At 36.9% G+C, this 23,031-nt stretch overlaps 1 protein-coding gene across 1 annotated transcript in view; it reads left to right on the top strand.

The window, feature by feature from the left end:
• Positions 1–404: 404 nt before the first annotated feature.
• Positions 405–23,031, top strand: part of Lsg1 (large 60S subunit nuclear export GTPase 1) — a 28,038-nt gene continuing 5,411 nt past the window's right edge. Inside the window, exons 1-11 of the mRNA XM_027936148.2 lie at positions 405–531; positions 2,061–2,187; positions 8,177–8,297; positions 8,465–8,551; positions 9,108–9,194; positions 13,299–13,359; positions 14,221–14,397; positions 17,961–18,374; positions 20,254–20,355; positions 20,442–20,585; positions 22,588–22,711. Of these exons, the coding sequence (XP_027791949.1) occupies positions 433–531; positions 2,061–2,187; positions 8,177–8,297; positions 8,465–8,551; positions 9,108–9,194; positions 13,299–13,359; positions 14,221–14,397; positions 17,961–18,374; positions 20,254–20,355; positions 20,442–20,585; positions 22,588–22,711 (1,543 nt within the window). The 5' untranslated portion in view covers positions 405–432. The remainder of the gene's footprint in view (positions 532–2,060; positions 2,188–8,176; positions 8,298–8,464; positions 8,552–9,107; positions 9,195–13,298; positions 13,360–14,220; positions 14,398–17,960; positions 18,375–20,253; positions 20,356–20,441; positions 20,586–22,587; positions 22,712–23,031) is intronic.

Genomic DNA, 23,031 nt, shown 5'->3' with positions numbered 1-23,031 from the left:
AAGCGTGGGAGTCGCTTCCACCACTCGCCCGCCGCAGACACACCCTTCTTTGGAGTCTCCGCCTACTCCCGAAGAAACCAGCTAGGAGGCGGGGTTCGTACCTTGAATGTGAACGGCCATATTTTCCAGTTGTCTTCGTTTCCAGCCGGACGCTAAAGACTAAAGAACAAGTCTGGGATGTACCATTCTCTTGACTGAATCATTCTATACAAATTGAGATATTTACAGGGTCATTCATAGGAAAGACCCAGAAATTATCTTTAAATTTCTTTTATATAATACTGGAAAGCATCGTGGAGCAAGTCATTTCGCTTTTCCTTCTCATCTTTGGGCCTGAACTATTTGGACTCGCCCAAACGTAACTTCCTGAAGTAGAGCTTTGAATTCCGGAAGCGGCACGCGCTGGGAGGTTTGTACCACGACTGGATTGCTATGGGTCGGAAGAGAGCGCTGGGCAATGGGTCTCTGGGCCGGGCCCTTATCCGCCATCAGACTCAGAAGAGCCGGAGCCACCGTCACCCCGACCCGTGGGTAAGTTAGACACTGTCATCTTACTTACTCTGTGTAGTTTCGAGAGCCTGAGTGCTACAAAATTGGGGGTCAGAAGTCACAGAAATTTTGCACAGTGATGCCTAAGCAGTTTTCAAGTTGTCGTTTTTGCCAGACCGAGAAGTAGGCCCTAGCCAGCCACAGGGCCCAGAGGGAAAGGCCTGAAAGCTGACCTGGTATGACCGCGAGGCTGGAGTGAGAGTGCGAAGTCCCGGATGCCACACTGTCTTAAATGCGTTTGATTTTCGCTCTAGAGACAAGCCATAGGAGAAATGCTTGGAAGTTTCTGAGCAGAAAAGAAAACTTATTTAAAAACTGATTGGTTTAAAGAATTGAGCCTCCAAAACTATTGGGTTACCATGAGTACTACAAAATAACCTAGATCTGTGCTTCTCTCTCTCTCTTTTCTCCCTGGGGGTTTAATGAGCCATTTATTTCCAAGATGTGACAGCACTAATTTTTCTCTAGGCCTCTGGAAGACCCTTAAAAAGTGAATATGGTTTGGTTTCTGTTTCTCATTCAAGTCATTTATTCTCCAAGGTATTTGAGAACATCACTGAGTGATCAGTAAGATTCTCTGCTAAAGTTATTTTTTTCCCACGTGCTGAATTTGACTATCCTGGTGCCACTATCATGCCATCCGAGTTACAACCATATAGGCTGTAAAGTAATCTGCATTCAGTACATATCAGGTGTGACTTACTGTGGACATTAGATTACTAGTAATTTTAATTGATTTTGAAGGAACTCGTTATTAATGTGCAACCTTTAGAAAGTAGAAAATTGAATGTAGATTCTAATCTTTATTCTAATATTTACTGATGCTGTGACCCAGAGCATCAGTAAAGTTAAGGGCCCTTAAGTTTGGACCCTTAACTTTTTTGTTTTATTTATTTGTAGCTGTACTAAGGACATAGCTGGTGTTTTTATTAGACTATGGGTTCCCTCTGGAAATCAGTTGAATAGTAACATTGGTAAGAGAGAATAAGAAATATTAGTATTGTATGTGATAACTTTTGTTTCTAGATTTTTTTATTTACATTTTACAGTAATTAATAGTACTTATACACTTAGCTCCCTATGTGTCACACACCTTTGGGTCACTGTGTAAAATGTATTTCTTATTGTGGTCTATCAAAAAATGGTGACTGGCAGAGTTGGACAGTCTGGGTTCAAATTCTATATATACCACTTAGTTTGAAACTAAATGCAAATTATTTTGTCTTTAAATCTCACTTTCCTAATCAGAAAATGAGATAAAATAAAATTCACTTCAGAAAACTCTGAAAATTAAATAAATGATGAAGAGGAAGTACTTACCATGAGATTAAAAAGTGCTTATTTAAGTGTTGATTGTTAGTTGTATAGTTTTGAAAGGGGCTAAAGTACCCTCAAGATCACAGAACATTGTGATCTTGAACACAGAACAAATGCAAAGACATTTAGAGCCTGTTTGGATGTCAAGAGCAGAAGAGAGCAGCTTTATTTCTTACCCTGTGTTTTATTCATAGTTGCACACAAGTGAACTCAATGATGGCTATGATTGGGGTCGTCTTAATCTTCAGTCTGTGACTGAACAGAGCTCTCTTGATGACTTTCTTGCGACTGCAGAACTTGCAGGAACAGAGTTCATAGCTGGTAAGTTGTTTATTCCTGAGTGTATGTAACACTAGTCACATATCACCTTGCTGTCTAGATACAAATATGTTTTACTGGGAAGTGTTTGAGACTCTGCTAAACTCATAACTTTAAACTTCTTATACTTGGTATATCGAGTTCAAGAAATTCAACCTCTCATAGTAAAAATGACCAGTCAACAATATGGCATTCTCCAGAAATTGTTTTCTGACATCATTATTAAAAAATAAAATTCCATCCTTGCTATTGTTAGGCAGTTTGACTGTGGGTTTTGTTTTGTTTGTTTGGTTTTTGGGTTTTGTTTTCCTTATTTTGGTGCTGGGAATTAAATCCAGTGGTGCTTAACTACTGAACCACATCCCCAGCCCATTTTTTAAATTTTTTCTTTTGAGACAGGATTTTCCTAGGGCCTTGCTAAGTTACAGAGGCTGACCTTAAACTTGTCATCTCCTACCTCAGGTTCCTGAGTTGCTGGTATTACAAAGGTGTGTCACCATGCCAGTCTTGACTGTTTTTAAAGCACCAGCCAATGCATTTTGGTCAATTTTTGCATGCACATAATTTTATTCACTACTCTCCTTTTTTTTTTAACTTAGGAGAGTACCTGGCACTCTTATAAAATAGTATTATAAACTATTATTTCTATTCCTCTTCTTGTTACTATAAATGTCTTTTAAATGTTATTATGTTGTTTAGCAAATCATTCTTCATTTGTTCAAATGGTTTTTTTTGTTTGTTTGTTTGTTTTTTGTTTTGTTTTTCGTGGGGGAGTACTAGGGATTGAACTCAGGGGCACTCAACCACTGAGCCATATTCCCAGCCCTATTTAGTATTTTATTTAGAGACAGGGTCTCACTGAGTTGCTTAGCGCTTCCCCATTGCTGAGGCTGGCTTTGAATTCAAAATCCTACTATCAGCCTCCCTAGCTGCTGGGATTACAGGTATGCGCCACTGCACGCGGCTCAAACGCTTTTTTGAACATTTACTCTCAGGCTTACTGACTACTAGGTACTGACTACTCAGAGTATAGTGTTAAAAGATAAATTTTGTTTTAGCAAGATTTTGTTTTGATACTGGAAAATGAGATTGACCAGATTATGTTATATGCATGTATGACTATGGCATAATGAATGCCACTGTTATATAAAATTATAATATAGCAATTAAAAAAAGACTTTATGAACCAAAAAATAAATTAAAAAGATTTTGTTTTGGGTGCTATGAAACAAGTCTATAAAAGACAATAGGGTCATAAAAGATTGAATTAATAATCATTTCTATCTGAAGGAAGACAGTCCAGTCAAGGAAACTCTAACCTTAGAGCTGAGTCTTGTATATTGAGTAGATACTAAAAGGACAGAGGAGATAACACAGGTATCTATACACAGGCAGGCAGAGGACTCAAGGCAAGATGGGAAGCACCAGCCTGTTTTACTCAGAAAAAGATTAGAAGTTTGACTTTACTGACACGAAGGGGCAGGCTGTAATGAACACAGACACTGAAGAGGTGGACAAGGGGCAGATTTTGAGGAGAATAAAGACTTAAGGGAGCCTTAAAGGTTTTAAGCAAGTGAACAACATAGTTTTAGATTTCATTGTCTAGTGGTTTTGATTAATTTGTTGTTTGGGGTCCCCCCAACTTTGTTTAGTTATGGTGTACAGCAAGTTTGTTGTTGTTGTTGTTATGTGTATATATGATATATGTGTATATCTGCTATCAAACTATTTAGCAGATCCATCACCTCACTAGTTTTGTGTATATTCAGTGAGATCATTTAAGATCTACTTTTTTAGCAAATTTCAAGTATATGGTACAATATTGCTAATTATAGTCACCATGAGAAACATTAGATCTCCAGAATTTATTTACTAATTGAAATTGTATACCCTTGGACCAGCATCTTCCTATTTCCTCCACCCACAACTCCTGATAACCAACATTCTCTCTGCTTGTGTGAGCTCACCTTTTTCATATTCCACATATTAGTGAGCTCATGCAGTATTTTTCTTTCTGTGCCTCGTTTATTTCACTTAACATAATGTTCTTCCAGTTTGCTGTTATTTCAAGTGTCAGGGTTTTCTTCTCTTTTTTTTTTTTTAAGGCTAAATAATGTTCGTTTGTGTATGTATACTGTTGTCCTTGATATCTGTAGGGATTGGTTTCAGGACTCCCCCCCCCCCCATTGATACTCCTTCTTTTTATAAAATGTATTTGCCTATAATCTCTGCACATCCTCCTGCATACTTTAAGTCATTAGTAGATTATTTGTAATACCTAATACTATATAAGTAGTTATTACACTATAAGAAAAAAAAGTCTCTGTGTGTAGAACAGATGTGATATTAGCTTTTCTTGGAAAGTTTTCAGGTTTGGGGTTTGGTTTGTTTGCATTTTTGGGATTCAAACCCAGGGCTTCTTGCATGCACCCTGTGACTGAACTACACCCCCAGCCCTCATATATTTTCAACCTGTAATTGGTTGAGTTCATACAGAACTGACTGTATACCAGATTTTCCTTATCTGTCCATTCATTGATAATCACAGGTTGATTTCATATCTTGGATATTGTGAATTTTCATTTATTTTGCATATGGAATTTCTGTATCATACAGTAGTTCTAGTTTAAACCTTTTGAGGAACTCCCATACTAGTTTCCATAATGGCTGCACCAAATTTTATTTTTTAAAAGATCAGTGATGGATTTCTAAGGAAGAAAGATGCATTGGGAGACTTGCTTTAGTCAATAAGAGAAGCAAGTCAGAACTGAAGTAGAATAGTAGAGAACAAAATAGGAACAAGAACATTAGAAGCCAAAATAAACCAGACTTGATGGAAGGGATGGAGTAAGTGAAAAAGAGTAGAGTCAAGAATAAAGCACTGAAGTCTCCTTAAATTAATGTATGATTAAACGAAATGTGGTTCACCTATACAATGGGATATTATTTGGCCATAAAAGGAAGAAGGTTCTGATACATGATGCAGCATGCAGGAGCCTTGAAACATACTCAGTGAAAGAAGCCAGACACAAAAATCACATATTATATGATCCCATATATATGAAAAGTCTGGAGTAAGCATACCTACAGAGACATAATAGATTAGTGGTTACCTGAGAGGGAATGAGAAGTATCAACAGGTAAAATTTTCTCTTTGGGGTGATGAAAATGTTTAAAATTGATTGTGGTAACAGTTGCATGACTATATATTGTATATTAGAAATCATTGAATTGTGTGCTTTTAACAGATGATTTGTATGGTTCGTGAATTATATCTTGATAAAGTTGTTTTTTAAAAAGTCTTTAGTGATCTTTGCCAGAACCATTTTAGTTTATTAGGGGAGGGGGGGAGAGAGAGAGAGAGAGTGTGTGTGTGTGTGTGTGTGTGTAGAGTCAAACTTAATATTAGTATGCCCATAGGTTATAGTGGGGGTGAAAAGACAACATTTAATTTGACAGGAGCTATTAGGAACTTGAAGTACAAATTCTGTAATTTAACATGTCTACTTTTCAGTATATATTATAGAGCAGTAGTTCTCAAACATTAATGAGCAGCAGAGTTTCTCAGAACTTGTTAATGAACAAATTCCTGGGTTCTTTCTCTAGAGATTTTGATTCAGCGAGTGTGGGCTAGAACATAATAATTTCCATTTTTAACAAGATCCCAAAAGATGCTGTATTTTGACTATGAAAACTTGGAAGCTAAATGTTCCAGTACAGCAAAAATGGCCAAATATACTGTGGTACACACAGACTATGAAATTGAGATTCTGTGTGGCTATTAAAAACAGTGAATTATCTCCCTGGATATTAATTTGAAGGATCTCTAAGACCTATTGTCACATGAAAAGATCAATTTACAGAGTGATACATGTAGTTTAATACTATTTGTATTTCTTTTAAAACTGGCCAATCTATATATGTATGTGAATATTAGAAAAATGATTGGAAAGTTATACATTTAGTTGATAACCTTAAGAAGGGAAATGGAATTGCAGAGATAAAGAGGTAATTTGAGTTAAGTCAGAGAGAATGTTTACCTTACAAATATTGATTTTTTTAACAAAGAATTTTATATGATGTGATTTTGTAATTAAAATGTTAATTTTTTAAAACATAGAGATTAATGAGATGGAGCAAAGTTTGAGTCTGGAAGGAGATGGGAATAAAATAGGATCAAAAGTGAAGTTGGACAGATGAACTTATGTAGGAAGGGAACACAGATTCCTCTGAGGCTGGAGGAAAGAAGCCAGAGGTGGGTGCATACATGAAGTGTATAGGTAAGAGAGTGCTACTGGACACGATCTGTAATCCCAGTGACTTGGGAGACTGAAGCAGGAGGATTGCAAGTTCAAGTCCACCCTGGGCAACATAGTAAGACCCTGTCTCAAAATGAAAAATGAAAAGGACTGGAGATGTAGCTCAGTAATAAAGTACCCTTGGGTTTAATCCCCAGTATCAAAAAAAGAGGGTGCATATTCAGTAGCTTCAGTTTTTCTCTTCATTGATGTCAAGGCTATCTTGGGAAAGGAATCGAGCGGAGGAGGTGTAGGGGCTTTAAAGAATAGTTTCCATTTAGAGAATGGAAGAAATAAGCCAAAAATATAGGATTTCTTCCTTCTATGGGAAGTCCCAAAGACTTAGCTGCTTCTGGAGCCTGTACATTTGCAATAGCAGGTAGCTGCATTATTGTATCATTTCCTACAGCAGTTCACATAGCATTGCTACTGAAATGAGAAAGGTAATGCATAGTTGGAGTTTTGGTGTGTGGGTGCAGTGGAGTGAAGAACTTTACAATTTGGTTAGAGAATGGTTGAAGGGCTATACCATGCAGTTTTAGCCAAATAGGAAAAGAAGTGAATTTACAAAGTGGGTGATGGTCTGGGATAAAGAGCATAAATCAAAGGGCCAAAGTGTTTACAGAGGGTGGACAGAGCCAAGTGCGAATGTCAGATGGGGCAGACCACCATGAAGAAGTTAATGTTAAAAAAAGGCATCGAGAGCATGGGGCAAAGAGTTGTGTTTTGACTGTCATTAAGGATGACATAGATAAGAATTGTGGTTGGGTTGACTGTAAACCAGGGTAGTGGGCTGTGCAAGGGCCTACATGGCATTGTGGTGGTCTGATAAGGGCAGTAGACTGCAGGAGGTTTTTGGTTATCTTTGAAATAGGACCTTCCCTTGCCATTTCAGAAAAAAGCTTGCTAGCTTCCCAGGTACCAGTCTCCAGTGCAGTCACCACTGCCTATGGATGCTGAGTAGGTAGTGGCTGTGTTGGGGAAAATAAGAGAGAGACATAGAGCATCTCAGAGAGCAGAGAGAGGTAGAGCCCTAGAGTAGAGGTCTCTGTAGTTCATACGTCGGTTTGGCTTTTTGCCTTTTTTTTTATGATATAGCCACTAATGGTGAGTGCTGATCATAAATATCTTGTTTAGGGGTTGGGGTGGTGGCTTAGTGATAGAGCACTTGCCTAGCACGTGTGAAGCACTGGGTTCAATCCTCAGCACCACATAAAAATAAATAAATAAAATAAAGGTATTGTGTTTGTCTCCAACTTAAAATATATCTTGTATAAATTATAGCAGTATAGTAGTTTAGCAGTTCTAACTGGAGCGAGTCTTTTCCCTGAATCTTTGCCTACTCACCAACTCCCAGTGACTAAAATTATTCTCCATATATAAAGGGAGGAAATTGGTTGTGCTGAATCTTTACCAGTCCTTCCCCATTCTTTTTTGTTTCAATGAAATATTTACCATATGTAGTTTTATAAAATTAATACTTTTAGAAATGGTGTCCTTTTATGAAGAATTCTTAATTTCTCTCTTGGTATAAAACTTCATTTGGAAATTATAACTTATTCAGGGCTAGAAGAATAAGGTTTAAATTCTGATGTAGGCTCCATATCGTTAGTTTCCCAAGTTTATAAAAATGACCTACCCTCAGTAATTTAGAGTGCATCTTAAATAATAGTACTTTTCTTTTGTGTGAACAGAAAAGCTTAATATTAAGTTTGTGCTCCCTGAGGCTAGAACTGGACTGCTATCTTTTGAAGAAAGCCAGAGAATTAAGAAACTCCATGAAGAAAACAGACAGTTCTTGTGTATACCAAGGAGGTGAGTTGAGCAGAAATTTAGATCACTACATGCCATACAGGGCGGCTGAGTGTAAAATTTTTAGTTATTCACATTTTTTATGCTTTTTTTCCTCAGCTGCCATTATTTTCAAATTCCCTGTTTTATTTTGGTAACTTCTATATGGAATTTTTTTCTCTCTGTTTCAGACCACACTGGGACAAAAAAACTAGCCCAGAAGAACTTAAACAAGCAGAGAAAGATAACTTCCTAAAATGGAGACGTCAGCTTGTCCGGTGAGTGTTGTTAGACTCTTAAGGATTTATTTTGAAACCCTGAGTTCAAGCATTTGGTGTGCTTGTATTACTCTTTGCCTTTTGAAGTCTTGATTTCTTTAAAAGGGAAATGGTAGTGTTCTACTTGAAAGTCCATTCTGTAACATATGCAAATAGAGCATTACTAGGTGCCTGTGCATCTTTGCACAAAGATGGGTTGGTGGCTTTGTTTACTTCCTAGCCTGGTTTTCTTTCATTCCCCTATGCAGCTATCAGGTTCCCTGCAGTTGATCACTGCTCTCCTCAGCATTCTTCCAATAAGAATTGTGTGAGAAATATGTGATTTTGTGTGAGAGAGAAACTTTCAGGATTTAAATAGCTTACAGATAACATTTGAATTTGGTGAAGTATGATATGAATAAATTTTTATCTATATTGATTCACCAAGCGGCATATAATAATACTGGTATCATATTTGTGTACTTACATTTTAATGTAATGAATTTGAACCTTTATACTGCCTAAGACAGTTCTGTGATAATCTGGCAAAGATATAAACTTCTCATTCTAAAGCCAGGCTAGAAGAGGAACAAAAGTTAATATTGACTCCATTTGAACGAAATTTGGACTTTTGGCGCCAACTCTGGAGGGTCATCGAGAGAAGGTGAGTCGCCATTTTCTTTTGTGTAATAAAATATGGTAGTTGTGTTAGATTTGGATATTGATATATACCCATGCTCTGGGTTGGGGAAGTGGGATTAAATTATACAAAGAGCTATAGAGAATTATAATAAACTGAAAACATGATACTATATATTTTTTAAAATACAGTGGTTTTTTATTGCTTTTATAGGAGTACGTTGACTGGTGTATAAGAACAGTGAATGTTTTCTGTTAAGGTGAATTCTGAATTCTTCTGGTATTTGGAAAATATGGGCATAAAAAAGGGTAGTTCCTTGCCTGTAAAGAGTGTGCATGTTATGGGAAGAGCCAAGTGAGAGCTCATTTCAGCAGTCTTATGGAATTCAATGTAACGCCAAGCAAAGTGTCAGGCACCAGGGGCATGCAGATGAACACAGTGTGGTCCTTGAACTCAGAACTCAGTACCTAGTAAAATACAAAAGGAGCAAGATTCCTGCTATGTTACAGATAGAAAGGCCATGGGCTGTGCCAAAGCAGAGAAAGGAGCAGATGTGAATCCAGGGAAATCGAGAGGTGAGGTTTTTGTTTTTTTGGTTTTTTTTTAAACTGGGCTTTTTAAAAAAGGGGTTTGATAAGTTGAGTATGGGAAATTTTCATTCTTTTCCATGTACTCTTGAGAATTCCTAACTGTTAAAAGTTAATAAAATCACTTTCCTCTAATATCACCTCTTAGTATAGTTAGAAGGTTTCTGTTTTACTAAAAAGAGTTTTTTAGTTATTTTCAAGGACTCCATAAATGAATTTAATACTTAATATGGTGAACCTTCTGTCTGTATTTTTTTTTAACCCATGAAATAGGATGCTTTAATTGGTTCATTCTCAGGAAAAAATATTCCCACATTTAGCATTGTTACCAAGAAAATGAGACTTGAATAAAACTTGTAAAAAAATCACTTTTTTTTTTTTTAAGGATGATGAACATATGCTGAAATTAGTGGTGATGGTTACAGATATGTATGGATAAAATCACTGAATTGTACATTTAAAAGGGTGAATTTTATGATACATGAATTATGTCTCAATTTTTTAGGTGCCCCACCTCCTGCTTTCCAGGGGCAGATAGAGGGCTGATAGGCTGGGATATGAAAAAGTCAGAATAGTAATGTGTAAAAAGGAGAAGCTTGCTGTGGGTGGCAGTCCATACAGGCCCCTTTTACTCAGTTAGGCTTGAGTGGAGCTTGGGAAGTCTAGTATTGTTCTAGAGAACTTGTGCAGAGCAAAATGGATTCATATCTCCTTCAGTGCTTCACTAGCAGTTGAGGGTGTGTGCTGCTGAGAATGCCTGTTTTCTTTTTTAAAAGAAAGAATTGTTAACATGCTCTGCAGTGCTGCACCTTCAACCTCCTCCCACATACTTACAGTATTTATTTTAGATTTTCTCTTACTTTTGTATTTCCTGTCTTCTCTGTTTCTTTTATTCTGTTTATTCTGGTTTCTGATGTTCACGTACAAGGCCTTTCCCGTATGTCTAGTGATGGTTTTTGTCCATTCTTATTTATTTGCAGCACTGGGGATTGAACTCAGAGCCTTTTGCATACTACACAAGCACTCAATCACTGAGCTATATCCTCAGCTCCATCCCTTCATATTTAAGGGTGAAGCATTATAAAGCTGATTGACCTACCTGTTTGGGTAGAGTTTGCCAAGTGGTGAACCTCTCTGAGGTGACTTTGCTGGGATCAATTATATTTGGTTGGAATATCCCAAGATATTCCTGTTGGCCTTTTTTCTGTAAGACCATTTTCTTAATGTGAAGAATGATCTTTTTCTGAGAATGGGGCCAAACAGAGTGGTATGATGCCAGGAGGCTGGGCATCCTCACAGTTCAGTATGTAGGCTTATGTTTCATTTTCTTTTTTATGTATGACACCTCTTTCTCACCTTCTCCTGTGCCTAAAGTCCCAGTCCGAGAGCCTCTTAGATTCTTTTCTCCATGGTAAATGCTAACCCTCTACTGTTGGGGTGGAGGAATGGGAGCTATGGGCTGGATTGCAGTTGCAGTTGCCTGGCTGAATGGTACAGTGGAGCCAACCAGGAGCTAAGTGGGAAGGTGATTCTGGTCCCATATCTCATTCTCTATCCTAAAGAGAGCTGATGTTTCTAATCTGAGCTTTCTCACTGTTTAGTATTTTTTAGTTGCTGCTATTCTTTCTTTCTCCTTGTTCTAATGAGTTTCATCATTTGCTTTTAGATTTTACATTTTGAGAGGAAGCAGAGGCAGCTATATGTATTCAGTTATCCATGTTCAACAGGAAGGCTCTTGACATACTTTGTATGCCCCTAAAATAGCAGTTGGTTTCTCCAGAGTATGTCCACACTTGTTCAAACCCCTAGCTTTAGTTGAATTACAGAATTACTTGCTCTGATATTTTTATTGATTTATTTGATTTATCTCTTTTTAATAACAGTGTATTTCTAACTCAGGGAATATAGTTTATATCACATGAAAATAGAGCTGAGCTACACAGAAATGTTATTAATAAAGTGACTACTACCACATCTTGAACAGGAAATATTTATTGATGACTTCTCTACAGCAGATGTCTCCTGTTTGCTAACAGGCTGGCTAAGCCATCTGCCTCTTTAATTTCAACAGTAGTTATCAGAAAAGATTTGATGTATAACATGCCATTGAAATGCAGGAAACTGCTGAGGCACTGGGGGCAGCACACTGTATTCCAGTAAGATAAGGCGTTTCCACTGTGTTCACAAATGTTTCCTGCTACACAGTTGGCACTTGGTATCCTAATCAGCGCATGAAATAAGCTAGCTTAAAATGTCTTCTTTTCCTTCTGGTGTTTTGAAACCATTTATCCTGTCTGCATGTTTAGTTGATAGATGTAATGTTTATAGACCCTGTGGTTTTACCTTATTAGGCTTTGTCCCTTTTTTTTTTTTTTTTTTTCAGACATTCAGCTTAATTCAGTTTGCAAGTGAGATGTTACCTTAGAAAGGAAATTCTGGGGCCAGCTAAGACAACTTAAAAACAATTTGTCAAAAATTAGGAATTCTTTGAATTTGAATCACAAGGTTATGCTAAAATTTTGACTGTTGTTGGGGGGGGGGGGGAGATGCACTTTCACTGTCAAAGCCCTCCCCTAAATGGTAACCTTGATTCCTTGGTATTTAGTATGGTTGCGAAGAGTTACCTTAGAAAAGGTTGATCTTCCAAATTAGGATTTGGGGAGAGTGCTATAAGATGGTGATAGCTCTGCAGCTTCTCTTTCCATTGGCAGTAACAGCCGGCCCTTAGAACATCTTGCTAGCCACAGAGACTGGAGTGAGGGAGAGTAGGAGGGAGGCACTTCCCAGAGAAGCAGAGGATCTTTTCTGAGGAGAAAAATGTTGCAGTGTTGCAGTGCCATGGAAGGCTGCTGCAATCCCCTCTAATTTGTGAGGGATTCAAGGACTACAGAGAGTTTTTTTATTGCTACATATTCTTCTGTATGATGGAAGAAGTTGAACTCCTGATTCCTGCTCAGTATGGCAACTTAAATTGATATTTTACAGTTTTGTTGTTGAAGCATGTTCTTAGAACTGTTGAGTGATTGTTGGCTTTGTGGTAGTCCTGGGTTTAAATAAGATTTTGGCTTTTATAGAGGTAGCTGTCAGCAAGTGATTTATTAGCTTTCTTTTGAAGCTTTAATATGAATGAAAATTAGGAACTGAATATTTAGACTTCAACTTGGAGTAGACTATGTGGAATACTCTTTTATCTTACCAGGAGAGTTTAATAGAAATTATAATGGAAGTTTTAGCAATGAAATGCCGCCTGAGCCTCTCTAAGCCATTGTTAGAATGGTAGAATGTTATGGTTAAGAGCATAACCCCTGGTCCAAACTGCCTGGGTTCCTGTTTTGGCTCAGTTGCTTATAGCTGGTCCTAGGCTATAGGTCTTAACTATAAGCCTCAGTTTCCTCACACAAACTGGGAATAATAGTGCTTTTAAAATATGTATCAAGTGGTTAATATATGGAAAGTGTTTGCTACTCTTCCCTCGATATATGGGCAGCAACCCCTTTCACTTCACAATGATTAGATTCTCTCACTTATTTTTTTTTCCTAGTGATATTGTGGTCCAGATAGTAGATGCTCGAAACCCACTGCTGTTTAGATGCGAAGATTTGGTAAGTAAAGAATAAGTTATCTGTAATATGTCAAAATACACTGTACTGTCATGTATATCTAAAAAGAACAAAAAATAAATAAATAAAAGTTCAATTCAACACCTTTGGGGTAGCAAAGAAAGACAGCATCACTCACAGCAATCCCTGTAGGCAAGCATTCTGTACTCATTAGCTTTGTTTGTTTAGGCCTCTCTCTCCTCCCAAGGTCAGGAGCTTGCATAATGCCACTGTTTAGACAGATGTTTTCTCTTCTGAAACAATTGTTCCATTTATAGGAAGGCACAAACACTTGCATGAGTTTTCTAGCTTTTAGTTCAGAAGCTACTTTATTAATAGACATTTGCCAGTTTCCCATTTTTCAAGAGACACCAATGGAAATAACATTTTACTTATTTTTTCATATTCCATTCACTTCACTTTTAAATCCATGTTGTTAAGTTTTCCCTTCTTACACCTCAGTTATTATTTCCTGTAGTATTTTACAAGTAAATTATGTTTATAAAATTTCACAGGGTGTAGTAACTAAGGTATAAAGATTACATGAAATGATATATTACAGATTTAAACTAATAAAACACTATATTTTGTGAGGTGTGCATATTTCAATTGAGAACCATAGTTATACAGATTTTTTTTTAAACTAGTCAGTAACAAAAATCTTAATCATGAAACTTCTTTTCAAAGCTTAATGAAAGATTAATTAATAGAATGTACCAAGATTTAAAATCTTTAAATTAGCAAGTGATTTACTGTGGAGGGGGTGCAATTTTAAAAAACACTTTTATTGGGGATCTTTAAAATACCTAAACTAATATTTTACTTGTTTGAAGAGATATTTCTGAGTGTTCTTGTCTCACCTAGGAATGTTATGTGAAAGAGACAGATGCTGAGAAGGAGAATGTTATTCTGATAAACAAGGCTGACTTGTTGACTGCTGAGCAGCGGAGTGCCTGGGCCGCGTACTTTGAAAAAGAAGATGTGAAGGTTATTTTCTGGTCAGCTTTGGCTGAACCTGCTCAGTTGAATGAGGACTCTAAGGTAACCTGGAGCACTTTTTCAGGGTGTTTGCAGGGAGAATTTTGGTGTTTTGTTTTTCCCATTGGAGATTTGTGGGAACTGTTTTGTTTTTTCAGGGTTTTTCCCCCTAAATACTAATAGTAGGATGACCAATAGAAGAGTGAATCATAAAATTACTTTTTTTGTAGTTTTAAAATATTCTAACATCCCTATTGTTGCACACTGATATTTTAAATTTTTTTCTTTTTAAATAAGACATTTTATAGGAAGTCTCATAATGACCTTGTAATTACTTCTAAGAGAAATTAGAACAGAAAGATGTAGTTACATCTCAGGGTTTGATCAGAATCCCTTGACTTTGTTTTGAAAACAAAGAAATTAACCCTAAACTTAGATATACCCTCTTATTTCCTTAATCTTTTAACCCAAATTTTACAAAAATAGGGCTTTTTTCCTAATAAGATAATAACTATGAGAAGAAATTAATAGACTCATGTTTTATATTAATAGACATTTACAAGTAAATGTTTTTTTCCCCTATTATCCTTTCCTTTTCTCCTGTCGATCACACATCCATTTAGTGGGTATGCAGCTAGGTTCTTTGAATACAGCACCCTCCTCTGGGTGTACTTACAATTTAGCAAGCTCTAACCTCCAGTTCACCGTCTTGTTAGTCATGTTACCTCTATGTGACTGCTTTCAATGACAAGGTCCCAAGACCAGGTAGCTCATTCCTTTTCAATCCCTAAATTCAGAAAGTTCTTCCCTTAGTGAAGCTGTGTTAGCCCCCTTAATCTTTGATCTGAGCACTTGTCCTGTGTCCTCTTGGTTCCCTTGACTACACACTGTAATATCTGCTGTTAAATTCTTCATAGACACCCTCTTTGGAGCCCCCATTCTGAATGCCTATCTGCTTGTGTCAGGATTATGATTAAAATTGGCAGTATTACTCAGAAGTATATATAGAAGTATACTTCTGTATATTGCCCAGAGCATATACAGAAAGGTGCACATTTTTTGACATCAGGATACTTTTATTAATTCAAACTTTCTGTTAATTTCATCTGCTTCCAGGAGTTATATTATGCTGTTTGCTTATATTAACCTGTGGTCAACTGAATTTCTCAAATAGTTTTTTAAAAAGAGAATTTAGCAAACTATTTTTACATGTGGAAAAAGTTTGCTTTTACCTCAACTTGGGATAGTAACATTAATGGTTTGGGATCAAGGTAGAGTTTATTTTTTAAAGGGCAGTTTTTCTTTTCTCTCATTCTGGCTTTGAATCATCTGCAGACTTTGTGTGTTTACACTTCTGTATAGTCTATATATTCTTCTAAGTCATTGATAACATTTTTAAACATAATCAAACCAGAGATAGGAGTTCTGTGACCTTTTCTTGACCTACTAATCACTCTCTACCAAGCTTTTTTTTGAGACAGGATCTTACCAAGTTGCTAAGGCTAGCCTCCATTTGCAGACCTCCTGCCTAGCTTCCAGAGTTATTATACCTTCAGCATTTTTATGTGGTGAAGATAAACATACTCCACAAGAATAAATAAAAACTAACCCATAAAAGTGATATTAATAGAATGTTACTCCCTACCAGGCTTGTTATTCCAAACACATTACATATTTTGTTCATTAAGTCTTCTCAGCAGCATGCAGGTACTTCCTACTCTCTGGCAATTGGGCTCCGTCTTTTGCCTACGTGCCCACTATTTCTGTTGTTTCAAATCTGTCCTGGAAGTCAGTGTCTTAAAGAAATGTTTAACTAAATATTTATCACTTTATGGTTCTGTCCTGATAAAACAAGTCAATAACCCTATCAGAAATGGAAAAAAAAAATTATGTCTTTAACATTCTTCTAAGTAATAGATTCTAGAGAGAAATGAAATTGTTTACATGATGTGTTCTCAGGAAACCATGGATGCTTCCTATTGATGTCTGTCTTATTTTTAAGGCTCATCAACTAATTTGTGGACTTTTTCAGTTAATAGCCTATGCATTAACAGTGCTTAACTTATGGATATTTTTTCTGATTTTTAAAATGATGTGCCATTTGCTCCTCCCAAGTCTTTTAAAATCTCTTCTCCATGATTTCTCAGGTTGTGTTTTCATATCAGTAGCCATATCTAATTGGGTATTGAATATAAAACTTACTGCTTATTTGCCTTTCTGAAGAGTTTGGTTCTTCCTCTAATTGTTCAACCCCTTCTTATTTAAATATATATGACTCTTTTTAGTTGAATACAATTCTCTGGGTCATCTATTAATTGCATTGTCCAAAGGCTTGACTTTCTCATTCTTTTAATTTTTAACATAATTATTACAAAGTCCTTTTGTTGTCTTTAGCATTTTTTCTAAAGCTGAACTGCTTCTAGCCAGATTTTCTACCACACATTTCTTGATTTGTAGTTCACGTTCTTGTTTTTATGTTTCTTTCATATTTTAAAATGATTCAGAAAAGATCACAGTGAGGACACACTGACTTCTTTAGATTCATTGCTTATATATCATAAAAATTATTTCTAATTTTAGGATTCTCTTACAGGCCAGATTTCTTTTTGAGTGGCCATTGTGAAATCATATCTATTTTTCCTCACATGTTGTTGTTCTTTCTTCTTTCCTAACTTTTAGGATACCTGTTTGACTGTGTCCTCCTTGGTGGCTGTTACTCATTCTAGTATTAAATCAACTTAGAAATGATATAAAACATGTGTCACTTTCAAATCTAACCACTTCACACTTGTAGGTAAGAATTAGTGCTACTGTAGAACTTCCTATCTGCTATGTTGTTCAAGAGGGATTCAGAAGAATTAACTCACCCATGAGTAGTGATTTTTATCTTTCTCTTTTCCAAAGGAAATCTTTCATTGATAATGAATCATCAACTTCTGGATTGAAGTTTTGCTACTTCTGCATTTCACACTCAGGGGTCTGTGCTCCATGGTACTTTTTGACTAATTAAAGGCACTTAAAGAGTAGCAGGGCTGGGAATGTCCCAGTGAGAGCAGTTGCCTAGCATGGGCACAGCCTTGGGCTCCATCCCTAGCACCACAGACAAAAAAGAATAGCCATTTTTCGTTAAACATTAAGAAATGTAAACGAAGCTCAAAAGTTTCTTGCTTTGTTCAGAAAGGAGAATGTTAAAATGTTTTATTGTTAATGAAAAATGCTTTTATTCTACAGCCCGCTGCAAAATTATGTACTGCTAAAGAGTTCATCTTAACATAGGATTTTTCAGTTGCTTTAAGATTTATTTTAAATTAGAAAAGTAATTCATAACATTTGTACAAAGTTCAAATTATGCAGAAATTCATATGGTAAAAAGTGAAGATCTGCTACTCCTGCCCTCCCAGAGTGCACCACTATTGGTAACTTGCTGCACATCCTTGCATGGAAAGGCTTACTTTCCCTCCTCCTTGTGTTTGCCTTTTCCAGTCTCCAGCATAATTTTCTTGTCCTCTGTTCGTCTTACTTACATAACCGGCTCATTGAGTACCTTCACTAAAGTGTAAAGTGCAGCTATACACTTCTGAAATTTTGTGATTTTTTTTTTTTTTTTTTTTTTTTTTTTTTTTCAGCAGGAACAAGTGAACCAAGATGCTGGAGAAGCCAACACATCTGAGTCCGAAAACTCTAGTTTTGAGGAGAATGAAATTCCACACAGAGAGACCGACCATCTCCCAGACAGGGATTCTTTCTCATTTAATGATTCCTCTAGTGATGAAGATGATAGTGAATATGAGGACTGTCAAGAGGAAGAGGAGGAAGATTGGCAGACATGCTCAGAAGATAGCTGCCCTGACGAAGAAGCCCATGCTCAGGGCTGGAAGAAAAGCTGCACTGTGGATTCTGAGGCTCAGGGAAGGAAAACCCCACAGAGGAGGCAGATACACAATTTTAGCCACTTGGTGTCAAAGCAGGAATTACTGGAACTCTTTAAGCAGCTGCACACTGGGAAGAAGGTGAAAGATGGACAACTTACCGTTGGACTGGTAAGATGAAATACATCATTAAATTATTACTACCTAAGTGTCTATTCCCCATCCTTTGTTAGCTACACAAGGACCCCAAAGAGCAGTTAGTCTTCTGGCATCATAAGGAGCCATCTTATTGCCCACTGGCATCATGGAATGAAGCAGTGTGTTGGCCAGAGCCCAGCTTGAGGGGTGAACTCCCTCAAGGCTTATATTAGTTACACACTTATTATGTTAAATATATTATCCAATCTCCTTCCAGTTCAACTCTTAATGACTTGCAGATTACCAAGAGAAACTAAAATGAAAGCATTTAATATCTAGTTCAGTATTCTTTTGGCATCTTGAGGTCCTTGCCAACTTAAACTGTAAATGTTCCAGATGCATATTTGGGAGAATTCCAACATCTTGGCCAGGCAAAACATGACAGATGCTTTAGTTGTGTAACCACTGCATGGCACAAAGGAGAAAATAGATCACATTCCAGCATATATATATATCCTAATTCCAGAGGCTGTGAAAGTCCCTATACCCCAAAGGGAAACAGCATGGCTCTAAATGGCCCCAGCCTTAGCTAAAGAAATGTAAGACGTTAGAGAAGGTGTTTATTATAAAGATCTTCTATCCAGGAGAACAAAGAGTAGAAGAAGGGAGGTCATGGTGGGTTTGGAGTCTTGGGGCTCTTAAGTTGCATGCCTGCATACCAAGTAAAGCTAATCCTAATTATGTTTGAACCTTCTGTAGCTCCACTCAACCTACTTCCCTGGCCCTGCAACAACAACAACAATAGAAACTTGCTTAAAATGACAAAAGCAATTGACATTTTTCCCAGTCATGCAGTAGACTAACTTTGGAAAAGTTACTTAATTTCTTGGAGTTTTAAGGCTTCGTTCTGTGTTTTATTACTAAAAATTAATTTCTGCATGCATCAGAAAGCTCAGCTTTTCTACAAGTGTTTTTCATTTAATGAAACAAAAAAAAACAGCCTCTCTCACTTTCTGAGTGTGTTACTCTAGAAATACTGAAAATAGGGCTTGGGATATAGCTCAGTGTAACACTTCTTTAGGATGCACAAGACCCTGGGTTCAATTCCTAGTACTGCAAAATAACTAAACAACTTCAACATAATAAAATCCATATGTGAAAAAGCCATAGTAGAAATCCTAAAAAAGCAGGTTGGGGTTGTAGCTCAATGGTAGAGTGCTTGCCTAGCACATGTGAGGCACTGGGTTCAATCTTCAGCACCTCATAAAAGTAAATAAATAGGGCTGGGGATGTGGCTCAAGCGGTAACGTGCTCACCTGGCATGTGCAGGCGCTGGGTTCGATCCCCAACACATAAAAATAAAGATATTGGGTCCACCGAAAACTAAAAAATAAATATTAAAAAATTCTCTCTCAAAAAAAAAAAAGTAAATAAATAAAGATATTAAAAGAAATCCTGAAAAAGGTTAATTTACCAATTCTAAAAACATTTTTTGATCACTTGCTACAGGCCAGGCATTCTGCTGGGCCCAAACTAAACAGTTATTGAAAATTTGAAATAATCATATTGTGATTTAATGTCTGTCTGGTACTCATCTTCACCTCCTTATGGAAGATGCAGTGGAAACAGTGAAATGCCTGTAAATGGGGCAGTGAGATTTACTTAGGTTAACAGCAAAAGCTATAGAAATACAGTTTGTATAACTTAGCTATTCATCATGGAGGGAGGTGAGACTGAATAAACCCACCCAAACTGCAGGAGAAAGGGGGGGTCAAGGAACACACAAAGCATCTATTTCAAACAATCTTTTAAAGTAACCAGATGCTTATGCTAGTCTTGCCGCCATTTATGTACTATCTTTGGGTCTTTGGTAACTACTATGCCTGTTCAGTAATTTCTGAGTCTCTTCCAGGTGGGCTACCCTAATGTTGGTAAAAGTTCAACCATCAACACCATCATGGGCAACAAGAAAGTATCTGTGTCTGCCACACCTGGTCACACCAAGCATTTCCAGGTATTTCTACAGCCCCTTGCCATTCACATACCGCTCCTCTTTCCCCTCATCTGCTATATATCCAACTTAAATCTCTTGTCTTTCAGACTCTCTACGTGGAGCCTGGCCTATGCTTGTGTGACTGCCCGGGCCTGGTGATGCCATCCTTTGTGTCTACTAAGGCAGAGATGATTTGCAATGGAATTCTCCCAATTGACCAGATGAGAGATCATGTCCCACCTGTATCACTAATATCCTTTCTGCTCCAGAAAAAAACTGGTTGTTTGGTACATACTAAAACTTCAGGGATTGGGGGCAGGGGGGCATTGCCTTTCAATGGCATTTCAAGAATTCAGGTCTGATATTTTAAAGACACTAAATAAAATACTAAGAACCTACACAAGTTTACATCAAGACTTAAGTAATTAGAACCTTATCTCCTGATTTCATCAACATGTAAAAGTGGAAGAACCCCAGCTTTAGATTCTCAGCCCCAAGTTGCAAACCTTTATCATATTGTCATTTGACTATTTGAGTGACCTTAGAAAAACTTGATTAACCATCTGAATTCTTACCCTTTTCTATGAAATGAGAACAATGTCTGCCTCACAGTTGATTGAACTTAATCATTTTAACACTCATTAACTGCTTGCTGTTAATAATGTTTTCTGATGTTTACTAAGTATTAGTTAATACTCATAAGTAAGTCAATCCTTGAGGCAGGTATTGCTATTATTCCCATTGGACAAAAACAAGTTAAATCATTTACCCAAGATCTCACAGGTGGTAGTAGGTTAGGAATTCCACTGCCTCTCCAGCACCATGAGTTAAATGTGAAGCAGCATCAAGGATAGTACCTGGCCATCCTAAGAGAATATAGTACAAATAGCAACCTGCATAAACCTTAGAATGCTGCATATACATATATAGTATGACACCATTTTTGTAAAAACTTTTATCTCACAAAACAGTTTTCTTCTGGTCATAGGTATATGTGTATATGAAAGTGAAAAGTGGACTGAAGGATGTACCATAAACTGGTCTTACCTGGAGCAGAGTGGGGAACTGGTGTAATGATTTAAAAGCTTAATTTTTTTTTTTTTTTTTTTAAGAGAGAGAGAATTTTAATATTTATTTTTTTAGTTTTCGGTGGACACAACATCTTTGTTTGTATGTGGTGCTGAGGATTGAACCCGGGCCACACGCATGCCAGGAGAGCGCGCTACCGCTTGAGCCACATCCCCAGCCCAAGCTTAAATTTTTTAATACTTCTTTTTGTTTGTTTTTAGTACTAGGGATTGAACGCTGGGGTATTTTACTACTCGACTATAGCCCCAGATCTTTTTATTTTTTATTTTGAGACAGTCTCACTAAGTTGAGTCTGGCCTCAAACTTGCAGTCCTCCTGCTTGAATCTTGTAAATCATTGGGATTACAGGCAAGCACTACCATACCATAATTTTAATAGTTGAAATTTTGTTGTTAGTTGGGAACACAGGACTTAATATTTATGTTTTTCTGTATTTTTTTTTTTTTTTTGAGTCTCCTAATTAACAATAGACATGTATGAAGCATTTAAGGCAGATTAGGCTAGGTACTGTGGAGGTTAACAGGCATAACTCAAGTGGGTCCTGCCTTTTAAGGATGATCAGTCTGTGGGGATGTGAGATATGTTCATGAATAACTGTACAAGATAGAATTGTAAGGGACCTAAGGAAACTACAGATAAACTGTGGGAGATTAGAAAAGGGAAGAAAAGTCATCTACATAGTTGTAGGCACTAGGAACAAAGACATCCCGTGTTTTTATATCTTAATTAGGATTAGCTCACAAATTTATAGTTTATTTATAATCTTGTTTTTTTTTTAAATGACATCTTTAAGGTCTCTTATGGAGACAGTTTAAAATAGTTCTTTTGTAAGTGATAATTGCTGAATAAAACTGTTTAAAAAGAAAAACTGAGGGCTGGGGTTGTGGCTCAGCAGTAGAGCACTCGCCTAGCACATGCGAGGCCCTGGGTTCAATCCTCAACACCACATAAAAATAAATAAAGATATTGTGCCCAGCTACAACTAAAAAGTAAATATTCAAAAAAAAAGAAAAAATGATTCTTTAATGAAAAACTGTACTATTTGGAGAGAAGAAAGGGCACTTGTCATAAAAGTTTTGAAGTACTCTGTTTTTAGCAGTATGTTTTAGATGTCATGAGGCAAAGATGGTCAGTTCAAGAAAATGGATTCTTTGACCAGTTTACGTATGCCAGAATATTCCACGACATGTTTTAGAAGCCACCTATGGCATTAATATCATAAAGCCTAGAGAAGATGAAGATCCCTATCGACCTCCAACCTCAGAAGAACTGTTGACAGCTTATGGATGTGAGTTGTTTTCTATATTAAAATATGAACAAAAAATAGCAATATGGTTAATTAATAGAAATAGTTAACAGAAGTTTTGTGGGGATGTAGGCATTTAAACCCAAGGTAAGCATATACTCTACCATTGAGCCACATCCCCAGCTATTTTATTTTTTTATATTGTAAATATTATTTTTTATCTAGTACTACTTAACAAAGCCAGTAAAAGAAAATCCAGGGGGCTGGGGATGTGGCTCAAGCGGTTGCGCGCTCGCCTGGCATGCGTGCGGCCTGGGTTCAATCCTCAGCACCACATACAAAGATGTTGTATCTGCCGAAAA

The sequence above is a fragment of the Marmota flaviventris genome, chromosome 8 (genome assembly GCF_047511675.1).
Source record: "Marmota flaviventris isolate mMarFla1 chromosome 8, mMarFla1.hap1, whole genome shotgun sequence".
NCBI lineage: Eukaryota > Metazoa > Chordata > Mammalia > Rodentia > Sciuridae > Marmota > Marmota flaviventris.
Note: the sequence above shows the minus strand (reverse complement) of the source record. Positions and strands in the feature narration are given on the sequence as shown.